General features: G+C 43.3%; 1 protein-coding gene across 1 annotated transcript in view; it reads left to right on the top strand.

Annotated features, from left to right (window-relative positions):
- Nucleotides 1-19,890, top strand: part of TMEFF1 (transmembrane protein with EGF like and two follistatin like domains 1) — a 43,631-nt gene that overhangs the window by 22,865 nt on the left and 876 nt on the right. Inside the window, exons 5-9 of the mRNA XM_007670561.2 lie at nucleotides 1,206-1,302; nucleotides 3,557-3,705; nucleotides 6,907-6,972; nucleotides 12,361-12,484; nucleotides 15,964-16,122. Coding sequence (XP_007668751.2) covers nucleotides 1,206-1,302; nucleotides 3,557-3,705; nucleotides 6,907-6,972; nucleotides 12,361-12,484; nucleotides 15,964-16,122 — 595 coding nt within the window. The remainder of the gene's footprint in view (nucleotides 1-1,205; nucleotides 1,303-3,556; nucleotides 3,706-6,906; nucleotides 6,973-12,360; nucleotides 12,485-15,963; nucleotides 16,123-19,890) is intronic.

Genomic DNA, 19,890 nt, shown 5'->3' on the forward strand with positions numbered 1-19,890 from the left:
CACTTGGTGGTAAATAGCTGCGGGCATTAAGGTCCCAGAAATGCCCCATGGTATCTGACCTCATATAGCAACGGGAAAATAAAAGAAGTGGCAAAAGTAAGTTTCTCATCTCCTCCATTTGCCAATCTTTGCCACTTATCAATCCTCTTGCTCCAGCCTGGGCTGCAGGCTGGGACTGGAGTGGGATCAGGGAATCAGTCAATCAATGGCATTTATTGAGCACTTACTGTGTGCAGAGTACTGTATTAAGCACTTGGGAGAGTACAATACCCAGAGTTGGTAGACAAGATCCCTGCCCACAAATGAGCTTCAGTCTAGAGGACTGTAAGGGAAGAGCAGAACATCCCATGTGACAGGCTCACCTTTGAATTCCAAGCTGGTACCAGTGCTGACATTGTTGTGGTAAATAGCATTCTCTGACCCTATATAAAGTCAATGAACCTTAGCATACTCTACCCTTCTAGAACATTCCCCACACAAAAAGGCTCGCCACATACACATGCTGCAAATTCACAGCTGTGTATTTAGCTACAATTTGGATTCACCTACAATTGAAGTTGATTTGGTTTCAGGCAGTAATGGTTTAGGAATAAGTGGGAACGCTCAAATCAATTGTATTGTTTCATGTTGGAAATGATTACTTTTGTAAATTAAAAACGCATGTGGGAGGTTGGCAATTAACTGAAAAAAAGCTTTGTTGGGTGAGTTAGTCCAGGCGGCAAAAACAAATCTCTTAAAAGTACATTCAGACAACTGTGGCAAAACTACATCATCATCATCATCATCATCATCACCACCACCATTGGTATTGATTGATTTTCTGTTGTGCATAGAACCTTGGGCCAGGTGCTTGGGAGCATACATTAAAAGTAGAAGTCAAAGGTGCCTGCCACCAAAGAGCTTATAATTTAATGTTTATGCCTAAGTGGAACACAGTCTTTATCTACATTTCCTACTGCTATTCATGTAATGGTTAGATCCAGTACTGACCCTTTACACACGTTTTAATCTTATCACTATCTGTAATATGATCACCAAGTGTATAAGTTTCAGAGAGCTCATATGAATGCAAACATTTCTTTTGTGAATTTTATTGGTGACTAGAGTTTGCTGGACAGAAAAAACAAGCTGACATTTATAGGAAAATGAATAATGTTAAATGAAAGAATGATTTTTTTTATTAAATAATGTGTTTTTTCAAACAGAAGAAGATGGATCAGGAACAGAAGTTCACAGAAAACTCTCCAAGTGTGGAGTTTGCAAATATAAAGCTGAGTGTGATGAAGATGCTGAAAATGTTGGGTAAGTTGAATGAAAGGAGGGAAAAAAATCATATTTTGAATACAACACATAATTAATATTTGCTAACATTTTGTCAGGTTATTTTCATATAAAAAGGAAAAATATTCCAGGTAATCCATCCACCTTGATTATTTCTAGCTTCCTAACATTTCCTAGATTTTCAGTTTCCTTTTGAGCAGTTTGCTGTATTTTGGCTTCCAATAAATTTGATTGTCTAGTTATTAATGAGAGTGATAATGAAACTTTAAAAAATTAAATATTTGCACTGGAAAGTGGGTTTTAAGGAAATTTTCTTCACAAGATCATCTTTAGTCAAAATAGGCCTAGAGCCAAATGCAGTCAGTAGGGGTTTGGCTTTTTGGCTTCAAAAATGGAAAATTCTGTGTGGAATTTTGCAATCATTGCTATTTGTTTTGGACTGAAAAGAGCAGATTATATTAAAATCTCAAGAGAAATTCACTAGTTTTAAATGAGAGGAGGCCTAACCCTGTTTTGCTGTTCTCTTCCTATTGTATTCTCCTTATCTTTCCCCTCATTTTCTTCTTCCCTGTCTTCTTCAAGTAGCCCAAGATTCAGTCAGCTCCTAGTAGTCCTTGTTGAACCTAGAACTCATGCAACTGATGCAATTTCAGACATACCCTATAGTTCGTTTCTGTCCCTTCTTCCCTGGAAGCAGACCTGCCCCCAGATCCTTTCTCTCCAGCAAATAGCTGGTTTTCTTCCTGTGGGTGCCGTAGACAACAAATACAGAAGAAGGTCACAGATGGGGGAAGAAGAAGTCTCAGAGCTGAGCTGTAAGAAGGAAAGATGCCCCTCTACTTCCCAGCACTATGGCTTTCACTCCTTTACTTCCTCTTCTCTTTCCAGTCGGGGCCTGTTAGACTTGGGGAAGGTGGGGGTAAGGAGAGAGAATGAAGTTGTGGCCCATGTATTACCAACAGGAAATGTCCAGAAGGCTTCCCAGATGGAAGAGTTCTCATATTTTCTGTCTGCCCTCATATTCTCCATCCCTCTAATTATATTAATTGTTTGCTCAGAGCCTTCTCCAGCTCCATTATATTTATCCCAAATTGTGGTGACCAGACTCCTAAAACTAGGCCTTAGTGGCAAAACGACACCTCTGGCTTAGCTTTCTATGAGATTGTGGAAAGCCTTTAATGGAAAGTCTGGAATTTGCATTGGCCTTTTATTCAAGCCACCAAACTCCCATTTTCATGAAGCAAAACAGGTGTGGAGGAATTAACTGAGTAGTAGTAATCTCCGGTGCTGGACAGTAGTTTATTAAATTTATATTTCCTAAGATTACTTTCAGTATGTTCAGTCTGGTTTGGTTTATTTGAAACTCCTTTCCATTGGATGGGCTTGCCAATCTAAGTAGAGAATAGGGCTGATATGCTCACCAAGAAGGATTTTGATGGGAATTAGCCTGCTGCACTTCTGACAACACCCTGAAATCCTGGGGAAGAGGGTGAGTCCTGCACCCTTCCTCCAGGGCTTTGGGTGTTTGTGGAATCTAGTTGGTTTAGGAATAAAGAGCCCTTGGGCCTGTCATGGGGACAATATAAACCTGACCAGTCTCTTTGGGATTCTTGAAACTTGGCCAGACTTGGGGCCAGCCTGGACTTGTTAATGGGGTGGACCTATGCTGTGCTCTGTCTGTATTTTGTTTGTTGAAACTTAGGCTTCTCCAAACTTGTGTGGTTTAAGACTTCTGGGATCCTTGCCTGGTAACCTCATCATCTTCCCCCAGCTCTAGGTCTCTCTGACCACTCTTCTCTGTGCTTCTTAATGGATCAGTGATAGTGAGGAGAGAAGAAATAGTAAAGAGAATAATCAGAAAATGACCTTTGAAGGGGAACCAAAATAAAGATCTAACTTAAAATTGCTCTGAGAATAAATGGATGAGTAAATTATATGCCATTAGGATATGATTTCACCCATGACTCTCTTAATTATTTTACGGGATCATAAACTTTGAGAATATTTTCAAAAGAGAACATTAGTTTAAATTGCCTGAAATGAAACAAAGTCATCAATAAAATCCTTTCCAAGAACATTGTGACCTAAAATCTTCAACGTTCAAATTCTGGCTTGGAAATCCAAGATTCAAAATGTAGATACTACTAGTAGGTAGGAAGTGGTAATCTAGTTTAACCAAAAGGTAAAATAATTTTTTCCAGTACATTGCTTTATTAATAGTTCGTGGAATTTTCCATGTTCTGAGGATTACATAATGGATATCTTTTTTTAACAGGTGTGTCTGTAATATAGACTGCAGCGGATACAGTTTTAATCCTGTCTGTGCTTCTGATGGGAGTTCCTATAACAATCCGTGCTTTGTTCGAGAAGCTTCATGTCTGAGACAAGAACAGATTGATATAAGATATCTTGGACATTGCACAGGTAGGCTTTGTTCTATTTTTCTATGGACACGTTTATAGGGACATTTTCTTAGTACAGGCAGACCCCAGGTTACAGCCATTCCGTGATGCATTCAACCCAGGGATACCACCACTGTTGTTTGATACCTTGCCCCAGGTCGAACCACCCCACGATGGAACCATACTAGGGATACAGCCAATATTGCTTGATGCCTTACCCCATGCAAAAGCCAGAGAACCCTGACCTTTTGGCCAAGCGCTACAGGTGAGTAAATCCCTCCCTGCCTCTTCCCCACCTGGATCGAGAAGCAGCGTGGCCTAGTGGAAAGAACACGGGCCTCAGAGTCAGAGGACCCGGGTTCTAATCCTAGCTCCGCCAGCTGCTTGCTCTGTGACTTTGGGCAAGTCAGTTAACTTCTCTGTGCCTCAGTTACCTCATCTGTAAAATGGGGATTGAGACTGTGAGCCCCATGTGGGACTCGGACTGTGTCCAACCTGATTATCTTGTATGTACCCCAGCGCTTAATACTGTGCCTGGCACATAGTAAGCACTTAACAAATACCACTAAAAAAAGCCAACAATAGTAACTGAATCTTGGAGGAATCTCTGCCCACAGTTTTTGTCAGATTATCGAGGAATAGACGAGACCTTTGAGCAGATGAAGTTATGGTCTCTTCATCATCAGAAAATATTTGTGGATTAAGAAGTCTATAATTATTTTTCATGAGAGTAGATGGATTTATGTAAAAAATTGAAAAAGAACCTGATGGAAAGAGTAGTTCAAAGGTGGGCGGAGGTGTTCAGCGGGAGGTGACCTGACGATTACAGAAGGTTATTGTTCAACCTAACTTGGAAACATTCTTCACTAAGGTTAAAAAACCACCACCACAGTCATTAAGACAAGGTTCTACCTTGGCAGTCTTCTGCAAAGACTCAGTCATACTACACAGCTCCTCATTTAGTTGCTCCAGTGATGCTATGCTTTGAATGATTTTAGCAAAGACTAAACAAAAGTTCACTGTTGTTTAATGTAGCAGTATATAGGGACAGAGAAATTTGATATTCATCTTCCAGAGACTCTGGAATAATTTCCAATTGATAACATCTAAAACTATGGGAAAAAAATACCCTGTGATTCAGTCATTCACGACACAGCCACATTTTCAAGGCATGGAGCCCCACTCTATCTTGGTGTACACCTTAACCACCAATAAAAATTCTGTTTCTTTGTACCTTTGCTTTTTTATACTCTGAAGTTTATTTGTGGATATGATGTTTATGGTTTTTGGATAAAATTTAAGAATGTATTCTAATGTAATAAATTAGCGAGATTAGTTCTCCCATTTCTGAAAGGCATATAATTTCAGGCCAATGTGTGAGGGGGCATAGGTGTCCCTAGCAATTTGTCAGAGCTAAAGCTTGCTGATTTCTGACATACCTTGGAATGTCATCAGCCACCAGTCCTCACTGGGGCTGGCTTCCCTTCCGGCTCTACCTTTCTGAGACCATTTTGCTAAGTGAGATACAGCTCAGTCACCATCTTACTGATCTCCAAATCAGGTGACAGCATTCTCAGCAGTCCCGGAACTCCACTGTACTTCCCTCCCCTAACTCCAGACTAGGGTTTGTCTGATTTCCCTCCCTCCATGGCTCAGCCCAGATTGCTTCCTTAGGCTTTCTTTGCTGTAGGTGTGCCGTCTTGTCTCTTGTTAATTCATTCTGGGCTTACACACTGTTCACTTAAGTACCCTGCTGGGGTTTTCCTGTGGAAGTATAATGCCCATCCCAGCTCTATCCTAGTTTCAGTTATGCTCTAGATCGCCCACTCAGCTACCCTGATCGGGGAGAATGGAGTCACGAGAAACAGACACCTCTCCTGTCCCAAGTTAGGATGTGTTCTACCAGCTGGGAAGGACTGTTCTCTCCCCATTTCTTTCACAGTTGGAATGCTCTGCACTGTATTTAGCCAATTGATCAATCAGTGGCATTTATTGAGTACTTACCGTGTGCAGAGCACTGTACTAAGCGTTTGGGAAAGTACAATACAACAGAGTTGGCAGACTCGATCCCTTCCCACAAGGGCCTTACCGATCTGTATGGGGAGACAGATTTTAAAATATATAACAGATAAGGGAAATAGGAGAGTATAAGGTACATTAGTGCTGTGGGGCTGGGATAGGTATCAAAGTGCTTAAGGGGCACATGGCTAAGTGCCTAGGCAACTCAGAGGGGAGGGTGGGTAGGGGAAATAAGGGTTTAGTCTGGGAAGGCCTCTTGGAAGAGATGTAAGCTTAGAGGGTTCTGAAGGTAGGGAGAGTGGCAGACTGGCAGACATACAGGGGGAGGGAGTTCCAGGCCAGAAGGAGCATGTGGGCAAGGGATTAGTGACGAGGTAGATGAAATGGAGGTACAGAGAGTACATTGGGTGTACCCAGATTAGGATCTCCCTAGCATAGATCAGAATAAATTAGGCAGATTGACATGATACAAACCTGACTCCAGATTGGAACCACGCTCTGAGGAGAAAGGCATGAGACTGCGGTGAAGTGATGTCAGTTCCTTCTGGGTCTTTTTGGGGCTCTTGAGATGGATCAAAATTCAAAAATGACAATGGATTGGGGTTTGGGAAGCAAGGTGGTGGCTTGTAGAGTAGGTGGTTGATGTATGTAGAGTAGCAAGGACGACTGCATTAATTTAAAGTAGGAAGTGTAATTAAAGTGTCTACCAATGCTGTTTTATTGTACTCTTCCAAGTGCTTAGTACAGTGCTCTGCACACAGTAAGGGCTCAATAGATACGATTGATTGATTGATATCGGCGCTATAGAGTAGTGGAAAACTTGAAGGTGAAAGTAACCCCAAAGAGTTCAGATTTGATTTGACTGGTAAGTGAATGGGCACCTAGCAGAATCAATCAGTGACAGAAATGGAGGTAGTGTTTCCTCATTTAACCCAGCCTTTTCACTCTTCCCTACTTTTAAGTAAAGTAGGGAAGAGTGAAAAGCCTTTTCACTCTTCCCTACTCATTTTAAGTAAAGATTTAGAAGGTAGGTAGAGACACAGGGAATTTTGTTCATCCATTCATTCACATCGGTAATTAGTTGATGAGACAGGTACTAAGGAAGGAAGATTTATATTGATTAAAATTATATTTAATCCCTTCAATATTTTCACCCTTTAATGAATGATTGAGAAAACTTGTCTGTTTAAAATTTCTTATACAGACACGGATGATTCTAGTTTGCTGGGGAAGAAAGATGATGGAGTACAGTTTCGACCGGATGTGAAAGGTATTATACAGTGTATTTCAGATTGTGACTATCTCCCCAACTATAGTGCCCTATCTGTGCCGTCTTTAGCTTGGTTTGTTTTCTTCACCGTTACTAGCTAGTTTGGGCTGGTATCACAAGTGACACCCACGGACATACCAGCAGCCTGCATATTGGTTAAATATTTAACTGTAGAAGCAGTGTGACCTGGTAGTAATAATAATAATTATTATCTTGGTATTCGTTAAGCGCTTACTATGTGTTAAGAACTGTTCTTAGCACTGGGTTAGATACAATTTAATCAGGGCAGACACAGTCCCCTTCCCACTTGGAGTTCACATTCTGAGTACAAGGGAGTAGTGTTTAATCCCATTTTACAGATGAAGAAACTGAGGCACAGTGTAGAAGCAGTATGGGCTAGTAGAAAGAACATGTGTCTGTAGTTTAAGGACCTTGGTTGTAATCCCAGATCCATCACTTGCCTGCTGTGTGACTTTGCGAAAGTCCCTTAGACTGTAAGCTCCTTGTGAGCAGGGCTGGGATCAACCAACTCTGTTGTGTTGTGCTCTCCCAAGTGCTTAGTACAGTGTTCTGCACACAGTAAGTGCCCAATAAATACCAAATGATTGATTGTACAAATACAGTTGATCAATTGATTGATTGATTGATCTCCCTCCCATTCCACTTACTAACCCCATTTTACAACTGCTCATTCTGTTTTTGCATCCTATCTTCATTTTATCCTTTAAAACTGTCCTGCCCTTTTGGGGCCAACAGACAGAAGGAACCAGGGAATGGAAAGAGAGTAGGAAAGGAAGATTAGGCTGAGGAGGAAAGGAAGATGAAACTCCTGTTATAAGAGATTGCACACAATGAGAGAGTACCAATTAGGGAGCTGTGGAGAGACTGAGGGGGGCTCCACTCTAGATGGAGGGATCAAGGAGGGCTGAAGAGAGGTTGAGAAAGTTGGGAGAGGTTGGGAAGTTGAGTAGTTTCAGCAGTAAAGCTAGAGACAGAAAACAGGTGAAAATGGACGAATAGAGGGGAAAAAAGGCTGTAAGGGCAGGGAGCGGGGATATTTCATGGGTTGAAAACTTAATGGCACAGCCTGAATGAGGCCCAGGTCTGTGGAGTTGGAGGGGACCCAGGCTGCACTCCCAAGGAGGAATTACCTGTCTTGTGCAGTGTGTTTCTGCACTGGGGCTGTTTTAGTGCCTCAGAGGTACTAAAGCCCTTCGAGATGACAGACAGTGACATCTCCCCATTGCCCCTAGAAAATGAAGGGCAGCCACTCCAGTTTGAGCCTGACCCAAACTTAGCTAGATATTTTTTTTGACCTGCCCATCTCGGGAGATACTGAAACTACCGACTGGGTTTAATCCTTTCAAGGGATTTATGGGAGGCGCAGAGGACTCTTAGCCTGAGAGTGCTGGGCAGGGCTAAATGGAGGAGCCCCAGGATTGACCCCTGGGATTTTGGATATGTAGCAGCCGGTGGCAGTGCTGCTCTATCCCCCAGGGATGCGGGGGAAAGACACTGAGATACTGAGGTTTATCAGTCTTTATCTATGATTATTGGACTGGTGTCTCTGCTTATTTGAATGGTGTTTTATGTTCTACACATACCCTCAAATTTAATTGAAAGATCGGATTGAAAATGAGTTCAGATATTTTAGGATCTTCAATAATGTTGTTTCTGTTTCCTTAATGTTTCCCATGCCACCATGCCAACACCTTTGCCCCACTTGGCTGCATGTGAAGTCTTTTCCATCTCTTTAGTTGGAATCAGTTCACTGAACTTTGTTTCTTTCCTGAGAGTTTTCCTTCAGTCTTTAACTTGATGGTTCCTCCTTCTTTTTCCAGGGCTTTCAGTTCTTTCTGTTTCTTTTATTGAGAAATCGTTTGTGCAGAAGAAAGATTGTTTTTCCTACCATAGATGTAGAGGAAATGCTTTGGGGAAAGAACTTGAAACTGGAACTCATTATGGGCAGGGAACGTGTCTGTTAATTCTTTTGTAGTGTACTCTCCCAAGTACTTAGTACAGTGCTCTGCACTTAGGAAGCGCTCAATAAATACCAATGATTGATTGATTGGAACCATTTGCTTTTATAATGGCTGGTTTCAGGGCTTCAGGGGAAGAGATGGAATAGTATCTGTGAGTAAATTTTCAGCAGCAGATTTGATGTTTGTCTGCCTGTAATCCAATGGGGGCAATTTCAGGTGTAAAAAACAAAATAAAAATTACTGCGCAATGTCCCCTTCGTATTGTGCTTAGCCTATACAAGTCTAATTTGTTTTTCTGGGACCTATCTGAGAGTTGCCTTTGAAAACACCGATCAGAATAATAGGAGACAAGAAGCAGATTGCGTGGACATCAGTCATATTCTACGTTGAACATTGACTCCCCAGACAAACCTCAGCCTGATTTATATTGCCTTGAATCCAGTGCTTAGTACAATGCTTAGCACATACTAAATACTTCACAAATACCATTATTATCATTATTATTATTATTATCATCATCAACCGGTCCCTATGGACAAAGTTGAAGTCCATGGTATGCTTCAAACAAATCAACTCCCAAGTATGCAAACGGTAGCTATGCTGCCAGCAAGGCCCAGCCGGTCAGTCAGTCAGCATTCATTGAGCAATCACTTGATTCAGAATGCACCGGTCACATCATTCCCCAAACTTCTGAGCCTTTCCCTTTTGAAGATGAATCTACTGATATCCACTACAGAGAGGCATAGAGGCAGAGTACTGGAGAAGCAGCCTGGTGTAGTGGATAAAGCCCGGGCCTGGGAATTAGAAGGTCATGGGTTCTAATTCCGGCTCCACCATTTGCCTGCTTTGTGACTTTGAACAAGTCACTTAACTTCTCTGTGCCTCAGTTACCTCATCTGTAAAAAATGGGAATTAAACGTGTGAGCCCAATCCAGGACAGGGACTGTGTCCAACCTGATTAACTTGTATCTACCTCAGCACTTAGAACAGTTCTTGGCACATAGTAAATGCTTAACAAGTACCGTTATTATTATTACTATTATTTTGTGCTAACAACTAGTCATTTGGGACAATGCATCCATTTGCCAAGAAGAACTTAAATTTGCTATGATTAGGATCTTTGGAACTAGTCCTGTAAGGCATTTAAAGAAGCCAGTTCCCACTATCTCAGTTTACAAAAGGAAATCTCATGTTTCCCAGTTAAATCCCCACTAATTTTCAACATGCAAACTGCTAGTCACCAGCCCCCTGCAGGAAAGATTATCAGGAGGAGAGACTAGAGCCTGGGGATCTCTTGAAAGGAAGGTTATCGTGGTCCTGGAAAAGAGGGACTTGGCCAGTGAGGTTGGGGAGGGTGGTACCGGTCTGAGGGATCCTCTGCAGGGAAGAAGCTGCACGATCGGCCCTTGAATACACAAAGGGGTGAAGCAGAGAGAAGTATCAGTTTGAATGGAAGGAAGGGGGTGATGCTACTGACAATAAGGGGAAAATTAGGTGGTGAGGAGGTTTAGTTGGGAAAATGAAGGATTCTGCCATTGCTCTGTTGAATATGAATTGGGAGCAGGACATCTAACTGTAAAAATCCCACAGAGGGGAGCTGGTCAGAGAAAGAGAGTTCACAGGATAAGAGCCATCTGGATGCCAACTCCATGTTGCTACTGACTGAGATAGGTCAGGCTAGCAAATGAATTTCCCTATATGGACAGGTCCAACAAGGAAGGACTTGGGCAAAGCAGTCTCAGGTCTGCTGAGGACATAGGAGAGGCGAAGGAGCTGTCAGAATGAAGACCCAAACTATAGCTCCTTAGGCTGTCAGGAAGGAATCAAGGCCATCAGGGTCAAAGGCTACAGAAAAAATGAAGTAAGACCTGTGGATTTGGAATCAAGAAGGTAATTGTAAAAGGGGTCACTAAGGTGTACTGAGGCAGATGATGAAGGTCATGAGAGAAGGCGGTGGGGACTGGGTTTACAAAAAGGAAGAGAGAGTCGAATTTGAAAGTTTTCCTTTCCACAATAATCCTTTCTAGTTTCTTCTTTTCAGCTTGAAGACCTGGAGCATCCAATACTTCATCTCACCTCATTCCAGAGCTGCTATTTAACAGCTTTTATTTTCCTTGAACAGTTTCCCAGGAGTGGGGTTAGAATAAGTCAGCATCTTGAAAGTTTTTCTTCACATTCCATTTGGTCCTTTATTGATAGAGTGCTTTGCCAGAACTTTAGCTTGGTAACCTGGGAAAAAGCATTCATTGTCTCTTGATTGATTTTTCAGTTGAGAGTAGCTCATGATAATGACATGTTGTATTCGTCAGTACAAGTGTACTGCTGGTTCCGAAGAACCTCAGTACATAAAATCCGGCAATACATCATGCACTAATTGCTGGGAGAGCCAAGGATCAAAAAGCCCCATTTGGCATTATGGCCAATCAATCATATTTATTGAGTGCTTACTGTGCACAGAGCACTGTACTAAGCACTTGGGAGAGTACAGTATTTCAGAGCTGGGAAACACGTTCCCTGTCCACAACAAGCTTTGTTACAAGGAATTCAGTTCCCTCCCTGCCCCCTGTTCCCCTTTGTCCACCACCTTATCATTTCCTAAACACAAACAGAATCCCAACTTCTTTGGTTTGGCTGAGATGTTGGGAGGGAGGTAGCAGAGATGGAAGCCTGGAAACCTGACTGGAAGCCTGACTTCTCTGCTTTGTCCAGCATCTTGGGCAAAGTCAGCACAGAATAGAGGCAACTTACCCAAGATTTCTGCCCTTTCTGTCCAGTTTCTTTTGTGTCTTCTCCCTTCCAAGACTCTGGCCGAAGTGGATAAGTTGGGTTTCAGGTCTCTGTGTGGGGAGAGGCAATCCTCGCTCACCCCCTCCCACCCCTTTCTCCCTGCCTCCTCCTCCCTTCCCCCTCGCTGCTTCCCAACTCGACTGCAGCAGCTCCCAGCCACTTGAGCCACCACCGTCTCCCAGTCATTCAGTCAATGGTATTTTTTGAGAATTTACTCCCTGCCAAGCTCAGTACTAGGGTCTTGTCCCCCTTATTCCTTCCAAAAGCCACCGGCAAGCACAGCCAGATTGGGGTCGATTGTCCACCAGTCCTGTGGCAGGTATAGTATTGATACATTTCCCCCTGCCACCCACCCCCCTCCCAAACACACACGTGTCTTTTTTTGTGGTATTTCTTAAGCGCTTACTATTTCACCGTGATCATATTAGGTGCAGTACTGTCCCTCAGTTTCCACTTATGGCCCTGTCTCCCTTCCCCTGTAAGTGAGAAATGGCTTGAATATGAAGTCATTCAACTGCCTTGTTAATTCTTGAAAGGGTGTACGATTTCTGTTTAGCAATGATGTGGTTTAAATTATCCTTTAAATACTTAGAAAATGTATTTGTTTGGTTCTTTTAAGATGCCAGTGATCAAAGAGAAGACATTTATAATGGCAACCACATACCTTGCCCTGAAACCTTCAATAGTTACTGCATTCATGGAAAATGTGAATTCATTTATTCCACTCAAAAGGCTTCCTGTCGGTAAGTCAGCAAGTGGACAGGTAGAGCAGTTACTCCCAGTAATCTTTTGTTCTTGCAAACTCCTCAGGAAATTTGTGAGGATAGATCATCTGCAGGTCACACTGGAAGCCTTGCCCAGACAACAATTCCATGACTCAACCCAACCTGGTCCCTCCTGGCACCAGGTCCTACATGGCTGCTTCTGCAGAACCCTGGGAACATGGTGCCCAGGTTGGGCTGTGTCAGTGACAGACTGAAAGTAGGCCCAAGAGGGGCCAGTGGGGGGATCCTGGGCCTCATTTTTGGTGGGGGCATTGTCCAAGTTGTATGATCACTCGGGGGCTGCACTTAGAGTTCTGACAGCCTCTGGAATGATTGGGGTTGGGAGAAAAGCCTGACAAGCAGGGGAGTCCTCCTGGCCTCCAAAAGCCCTAAAGGCAAGTACTGTAGGGAGTATCTGAACCTGGTCCAGCAGTGGTTTTTCAGTAGAAAAAGAACGAACTATTGAGGGCCCAGGTGCTGGAACAACTTTCTGGTCCCCATAGCTCACGAATGCTTTCTAGAACAGAGTTCTGAAGCCTCTGGCTTACCAGCTACATGTGGCTCTTCTTGGAATCCAGCATGGCTCTGGAGTAGACACTCACCCAAGGACTCAGCACCACAAGGTTGACACCATTAGCTTAGCCTGCACAATAAAAAGCTGGGCAGATAATAGGCCACCCTGCCCCACACTGCGCAGAAAGAGGGTGAGGGGGACCAAGATAGTGGGCAATGTCATCTGCCTCAATGGGCAGCCAGGTGAACTAAAGCTGCTCTTGTCCTCCATTCCCCCACCACCCTCCTCAAGTGGCAGCCACCTCCTCACCTGCTGCCTGCAACACCAGCATCAAGGTGGGTCAGTTTCATTGTTCAGGGAAAGAGACCACTCACCCCCAATGCTCAGGGGCCACAAGCAGCCCGGGTGACGTGCGCTGGATAACAAGTGTAGGGGTGCTTAATGTTGGGCAGGGAAGTGCGAGGGCAAGGGGGCAAGTTCAGTACCTGTGTCGGGTGCCACCGTCACTTACCATGGGAGCAGTCGAGTTAAGTGACGATAGAGGAGGAGGAGAAGAAAACAAACTGATGTAAGTACATTTCTCTCTCCTCTCCTTTCTCTTCTCTCCCCCCACCCCCATTTCTTCTCTCTCCTTTCCCCCTATTCTTCTCATTAACTGGTAATGGACGCCCAACCGCCCCCCTCCCTGCTCAGCCTCTCCTCCTGGCATTAATGCAGAAAAACATTCCCCTGGAAGCAGCATCAAGGGGCAGAAACGGGGGCTAGAAAACGTTCCTCCTTCTGCTTCCCTCCCTCCCAGCTCAGCAGCTTCTGGGGGCTGGAGGAGAAGAGGGGTATTGGGGAGCAAGGGCCAGAGCCGACTGGAAAATAGTCAAGCACATCCTGGGTAGATGGCGATTCCCCTCCCTCAACCTGATCATAGAGGTGGACACTCCTTCCCTGGGGGGACTGGGGAGAGGCCCCCCTGTTAGAGCGGCCTCATTCTGGGTCCCAGAATCCTTCAGGACCTCTCTACACCTTCCCCCTCTCCTTATCTCCCAAGAGCCCCTGAGGTAGGGCACCAGGTCCTTGGCTTTCTGTGGGGGTCGGGGTCCCTCTGTCCTGCCTGGCAAAGGTTCCCGGGCAGGCTGCCTGTTGCTGCCTTCCCTCTCCCCACCTTCCCTCCTTCCTCACCTTTCCTGTCCCTGCCATTCTTTTTCCTGAGAAGTTAAAAGAGATGAGACTGGGGAGAGGAAAAGCAGGTTTTGGAAGGAGCGGTAACCAATGATGAATTGAGCCAAATCCTTGCGATTTTCTTCACTGGAGGGCAAGAGAGAAGACATTGGCCGTTTTGTATAAATCCAAGGGCTTACATAAGAGTGCCTTTCCCTTTCCACCTGTAGCATCCAAAGCGCTTTAGAAAGAAGGAATCCTAGCCCCAGGTGCAGAAGCTAGGAGACTGGTGCTCTAACGCAGACATGAGTCACTGTCATTTTTCCCATGGCTTTGGGGTGGGAGTCTGCCCTGAACTCTGAAAGGTGAGGCCTGGAGGACTTGGGGTCTGGAGTGGAGAGCAGGGCCAACCCATGACCTGCTTTGGGCCGTGGCTGGGCCTTCCCATTCTAGCCAGTTATGACTTCCATGCATCTGAAAGCAGTGTGTTGGCTCTTTTCTTGTTGGCTCTGAAGGTCTGTTTATGTCTTACTGGGTTTGTGTTTCTTGGTAGTTTGCAAATGCTTTTTTCTTTTCTGTTTCTTCTGTGTAACTTAAATTTTATCCCAAACTTAATTTCCATATCCTACTTCATACACAATACCATTATTATTATTATTACTATTTTGTTGTGTTCATTCTTTTTCATTGAATGCCCATCAATTTCAGCTCTTCAAATTATTTTCCAGAGGGCACAGGATACCACAATTTCAACTATAGCTTGTCCAGTTTGCATTAGGCTACCTTCCTGTAAACACAGAGAAAAAAAATAGATTCAGCTCATTCCCTTAATATGAGTTTCAGTTAAATAGACAAATTAAATAATCTCAAGACCGTATTTTCTTGTGCTGAAGTGGTATTATCATGCATAGTCTTTTCACACAATTTCATTCATTTACAACTGGGATTAGAAAAATTTCTGAGATCACTAATTCCAGATAATGCTTTCAGATTTTATCCTTCTTATCTGAGATTGACTCCATTTCTGTTGTGATTCTGTAATGTTTGCATCCACCAACCATATTTATGGAGTACTTGTGTCTGAGCACTGTATGAAGCATCTGGGAGAGTATTATTATTAATATTATTATGCTTGTTAAGCACTTTACTGTGTGCCAAGCACTGCTGGAGTAGATGCAAAATAATCAGATTGGACATAGTCCCTGTCATGAGGTTTACAGTGATCCTTATCTTCAAGGAGCTTACAGACTAGTAGAGGAGACAGACTCTGAAATAATTTTCAGATAGAGGCAAGATGGAGAAGAGAATTGTTTGAATAAGAACAATGTAAAAAGTCTTACTGGACTAACTCAGTATTTTGTCTGGAGAATCAGTGAGATGGTTTCACTTATTAACATTCACCCTCAGATTTAGAATTCTACCTAGATTTTCTTTTTTCTAACACCCATATCTTTTCCCCTTTGCCTTCAATCTCCTCTTTGGAACCTGTTGTCCATAAATCCTCTTGAATCAATTGATATTTTCTGCTTCCACTAATTCCTATGGTAACAGATTCCTTAGGATTATCACCTTCTGTGAAAGAAGTGTTCCCTTTGGTTTGTCTAGAATTTGTCACCCTCAGGCTTCAATGGGATTTGATGAGATACAATTCTTTATTTTCCCCATCCAGCCCTTCATGATTCAGTAGACCTAATCTCAGTCTTCTGATAAAATGGAAAAGTGTGTTCTGATACTATTTACCAGTAATTTGGGGATTTTGTATTTTATGGAATATATGATCTTCTTTTTTCAGGTGTGAATCTGGATATACTGGACAGCACTGTGAAAAAACAGACTTTAGTATTCTCTACGTGGTCCCAAGTAGACAAAAGCTTACACATGTCCTTATTGCAGCAATTATTGGAGCTGTACAGATTGCCATTATAGTTGCAATTATCATGTGCATAACAAGGTAGGTGGTAATTTAGCATGGAGATGTCCTGTAGCCACCCTGATTTAGGTGTCCTCCAGTCCAGGTCAGATTGTAGGAAGAACCAGACTGAAAGTCACAGGATTACCCTCAATCACCTTTCTGTTGCTCCTCCCTGCATCCCCTCTCAGATCACCTACTCTGTTCTTCTCAGGACTTTCCTGGACTACTTCAGTGGAGTTCTTCACAGTGGCTTTGACTTTAAGCCTGGTATTGGGGTCAGAAGGTTGGGACAGGGGTGTAGTTTTGCCAGATCTTCTGCAGGCAGACCTATCTCCCGATGTCTATATCCCCGAGTCCTAGCTAAAGTTGTTGAGGGCCATTTAAGTGGTATATGGCCCAGGATGTCTCGGCAATATATGAGTACTGGACAAGAACAAAAGTGAAAAAACAGTGAAAGAAAAGACCAAATATCACACATTTTGAAGGGCCAGGAAAGAATATAAATCACATAATGCTGGAAAAAACTTTCAGATAATGGTAAGGCATATTCTGTACAGATACTCCAGTTGAAACACTATAAATGTTTTACCAAGAGTAATCAATCAAATCAATCTTGATCAATCCCTTACTGTATGCAGAACACAGTACTAAGCCCCTGTTTGAGCGCTGTACTAAGCCCCTGTTTGAGCGCTGTACTAAGTGCCAACAGAGTAAGTAGACATGAGCCTTTTCCTCAAGGAGCTTACAGTCTAGTGATGGAATAGATCAGCAGTTCTGTAGTTAATGACTTGTCAATACACCCAGTTCTTCTAGAACACAAGGGTTGAGTTTTCGGGAAATCTATGACAGGGAAAATCTGCTCTGTAGTACTCACAGTGTCAGACACCATTGCCTATGCACACACGTTCACATACACAAACCATTTCTTCTGGCACCGAAGTATCCTGTATCCAAATAAGATCAGCTGTCAAATGTTTCTGGATTTTTTAACAATGTATTAGCCAAAGGTGTAATGAAAGCAAGCGTTCTGATAGAACTGGTTATAATAATAGAGGAAAACAATTCTTCAAAATACCAGGAGTAAAATTTCTCACCAGGAACATGCCAGCAAACTGGCAAGGTCCCCTAGCTCTGGTTCATATGAAAGGAAAGGGGATTGCCTTTCCTTTCTGATTGGGTTGGGCTAGCCCATATTTGAAGTAAAATCTTAAAAAATTAAGAAGAGAGACAGAGACAAAAAGAGCTTGAAAGTGTGAGAGAAAGAGAGAGATCTTTCCTCTTAGGGGATGTTTGCTCTTCCCAGACGCTTAGGGATTTGATGCCAGAAATGGATTGGCCTGGTACTATTCTTATCTCCTAAAAAATGCTTAGTGTACTTAAGTGACAATTACTGGGCTAGATGAAACATTGACCTGACCCAACATGGCACAGCTTATCATCATCACCATCAGTGGTATTTATTGAGTGTCCCTTGTCTGCAGAGCACTGTCCCAAGTGCTTGGGAGATTACTATGCAAATAGAAGACACAATCCCTCCCCTGAAGGACTTTACAATCTAGTGAGGGAGACGGGCAAACTCAAGTTACACAAGTTAGCAGGGAGAAGATGCAGAGATGCAGCTAGTAATAGAATATGGAAGGTTAAGAAACTGAATAGCAGGTGAACAAAAAGTAGAATATATAGATCAATCTGAACATAAATACTAAGGATGACTGCCATGCACTTAGAGTCTCATCCATCCCTATCAATCACCGTTCCTCACCTCTGTAATAATGTTAATGTTGGTATTTGTTAAGCACTTTGTTTGTTAATAATTTGTTAATAATTTGTTAATAATGTTAATAATGTTGGTATTTGTTAAGCACTTACTATGTGTAGAGCACTGTTCTAAGCGCTGGGGTAGATACAGGGTAATCAGGTTGTCCCACATGAGGCTCACAGTTAATCCCCATTTTACAGATGAGGTAACTGAGGCACTGAGAAGTTAAGTGACTTGCCCACAGTCACACAGCTGACAAGTGGCAGTGTCAGGATTCGAACCCATGACCTCTGACTCCAAAGCCCGGCTCTTTCCACTAAGCCACGCTGCTCTGTAGCTAACCCTCACTTAATGCATTCAGGCCTTCCCAAATCTCTTCCCCCTTCACTCTCCCTGTAAGATGCCTCATCATCACAGTCACCCCCGAAGTACACTGAGAGGGAAAATCAGGGACATGGTCTTTCTGTTTACCCTCTTGCCCACATTCACACATCCTTATTCACAGCTGTGGCTTCTGTGACTGCCAGCCTGAGCTTTGTGAAGCCTGAAATCTTACTGCTCCTTACATGTTTGTCACCATTTTGGCATCAAATCCCTTGTTTGCTATTCCTTGTGTGTCTGTTGCTAAAACAACATTCTTAGACTGTGCACCTCTTGAGTCCAGGGAACGTATTTATAGCTCATCTATGTATTTCTTTCCCACTGCCTAATACAGTGCTTTGCACATAGAAAGCACTAAATAAAGATCATTACATCACTGCTACTACATATATACTACATATAGAGAAGCAGCAAGGCCTAGTGGAGAGCACTGACCTGGGAGTCAGAGGCCCTGGGTTCTAATCCTGGCTCTGCCATTTGTCTGCTGGGTGACTGTGGGCAAGTCACTTAACTTCTCCATACTTCAGTTCCCCTATCTGCAAAATGGAGAATCAATACCTGTTCTCCCCCTCCTATTTAGACTGTGAGCCTTGTGTGGGACCTCATTATCTTGTATCTACCCCTGCTCTTAGCACATTGCTTGGCACATAGAAAATGTTTAATACCACAATTATTATTATATATTTGTGCATGTACACATATACTCTCCTCTCTCCCCCCTGCCCCCCAACATGTGCGTGTGTTAATATTCTCACATTTCCCCTTCTCCTTCCCTTACCTCTTCCTGTCAGGGCCTCCTAACTTCTACTATTTTCTGACTTTGTCTGTCCAAGGTCCTTCTTACCCACCTCTTTGCCAGGGCTTTCGCAGCCATGATCCTCATGCTTTCGATCCTCTTTTGAGCCCCCTTCCCCAAGCAAGAAGGAGGTGAGATGCAGGGGTTAAGCAGGATGGAGGAATTGGCACCTTGCCATAGGCAGTAGTTGTGGAAGGAGTAGAGGCCAGGAGTAGATTGATGACGTAACGCTATGGATGTGCTTTACCAACCCGCTGCAGCACAGATCCCAATTTTTCATTTTGAGTTTGGGGGAGTTACCTTGGGGTGAGACCACCAAGGGGACACAGAAGACAGAAAACAAGAGGCCTGGGAGACAGAGAGATGAGCACAGAAAATATTTACAGCTGGAGGAGTCAAAATAAGTGATTAAATGCACAATTGAATAAACATAGCCACAAGTGCCGAGGAGGGATATAAATAACATATCTGCCATGAATGGCTTGGCTTGGGATGTTGGGGGTTAAACCGGGAAGGCTTGTATGAGGTGGTGGGGCTTTAGGAGGGTTTTTAATATGTGTCCTGTAGATTTGGAGATGGGCAGTTCCAGGCTGAGGGAATGGAGGTGGGAGAATCGGAGTGAGGTACTGTTAGAAGATTAGTTTGTTTCGTATTATTTATTCACCAACTCACCTTTCCATACTCTTGATATGACCATCTGTAGCTTTGTTCTTTCTCTCACTCCCACTATTTAGAGATGATTTGTGTCTTGTTTCCCCTTTGAGTTTGTAAACTCTTTGAGGGTGGGGACCAAATGTTTTGCTTTCAGTGTGTTCTCCCAAATTTTTAGTAAATGTAAAACTAGAGCAGCAGAACAAGGGTGTGATATCAT

This window comes from Ornithorhynchus anatinus, chromosome X2, assembly GCF_004115215.2.
Source record: "Ornithorhynchus anatinus isolate Pmale09 chromosome X2, mOrnAna1.pri.v4, whole genome shotgun sequence".
Taxonomy (NCBI): domain Eukaryota; kingdom Metazoa; phylum Chordata; class Mammalia; order Monotremata; family Ornithorhynchidae; genus Ornithorhynchus; species Ornithorhynchus anatinus.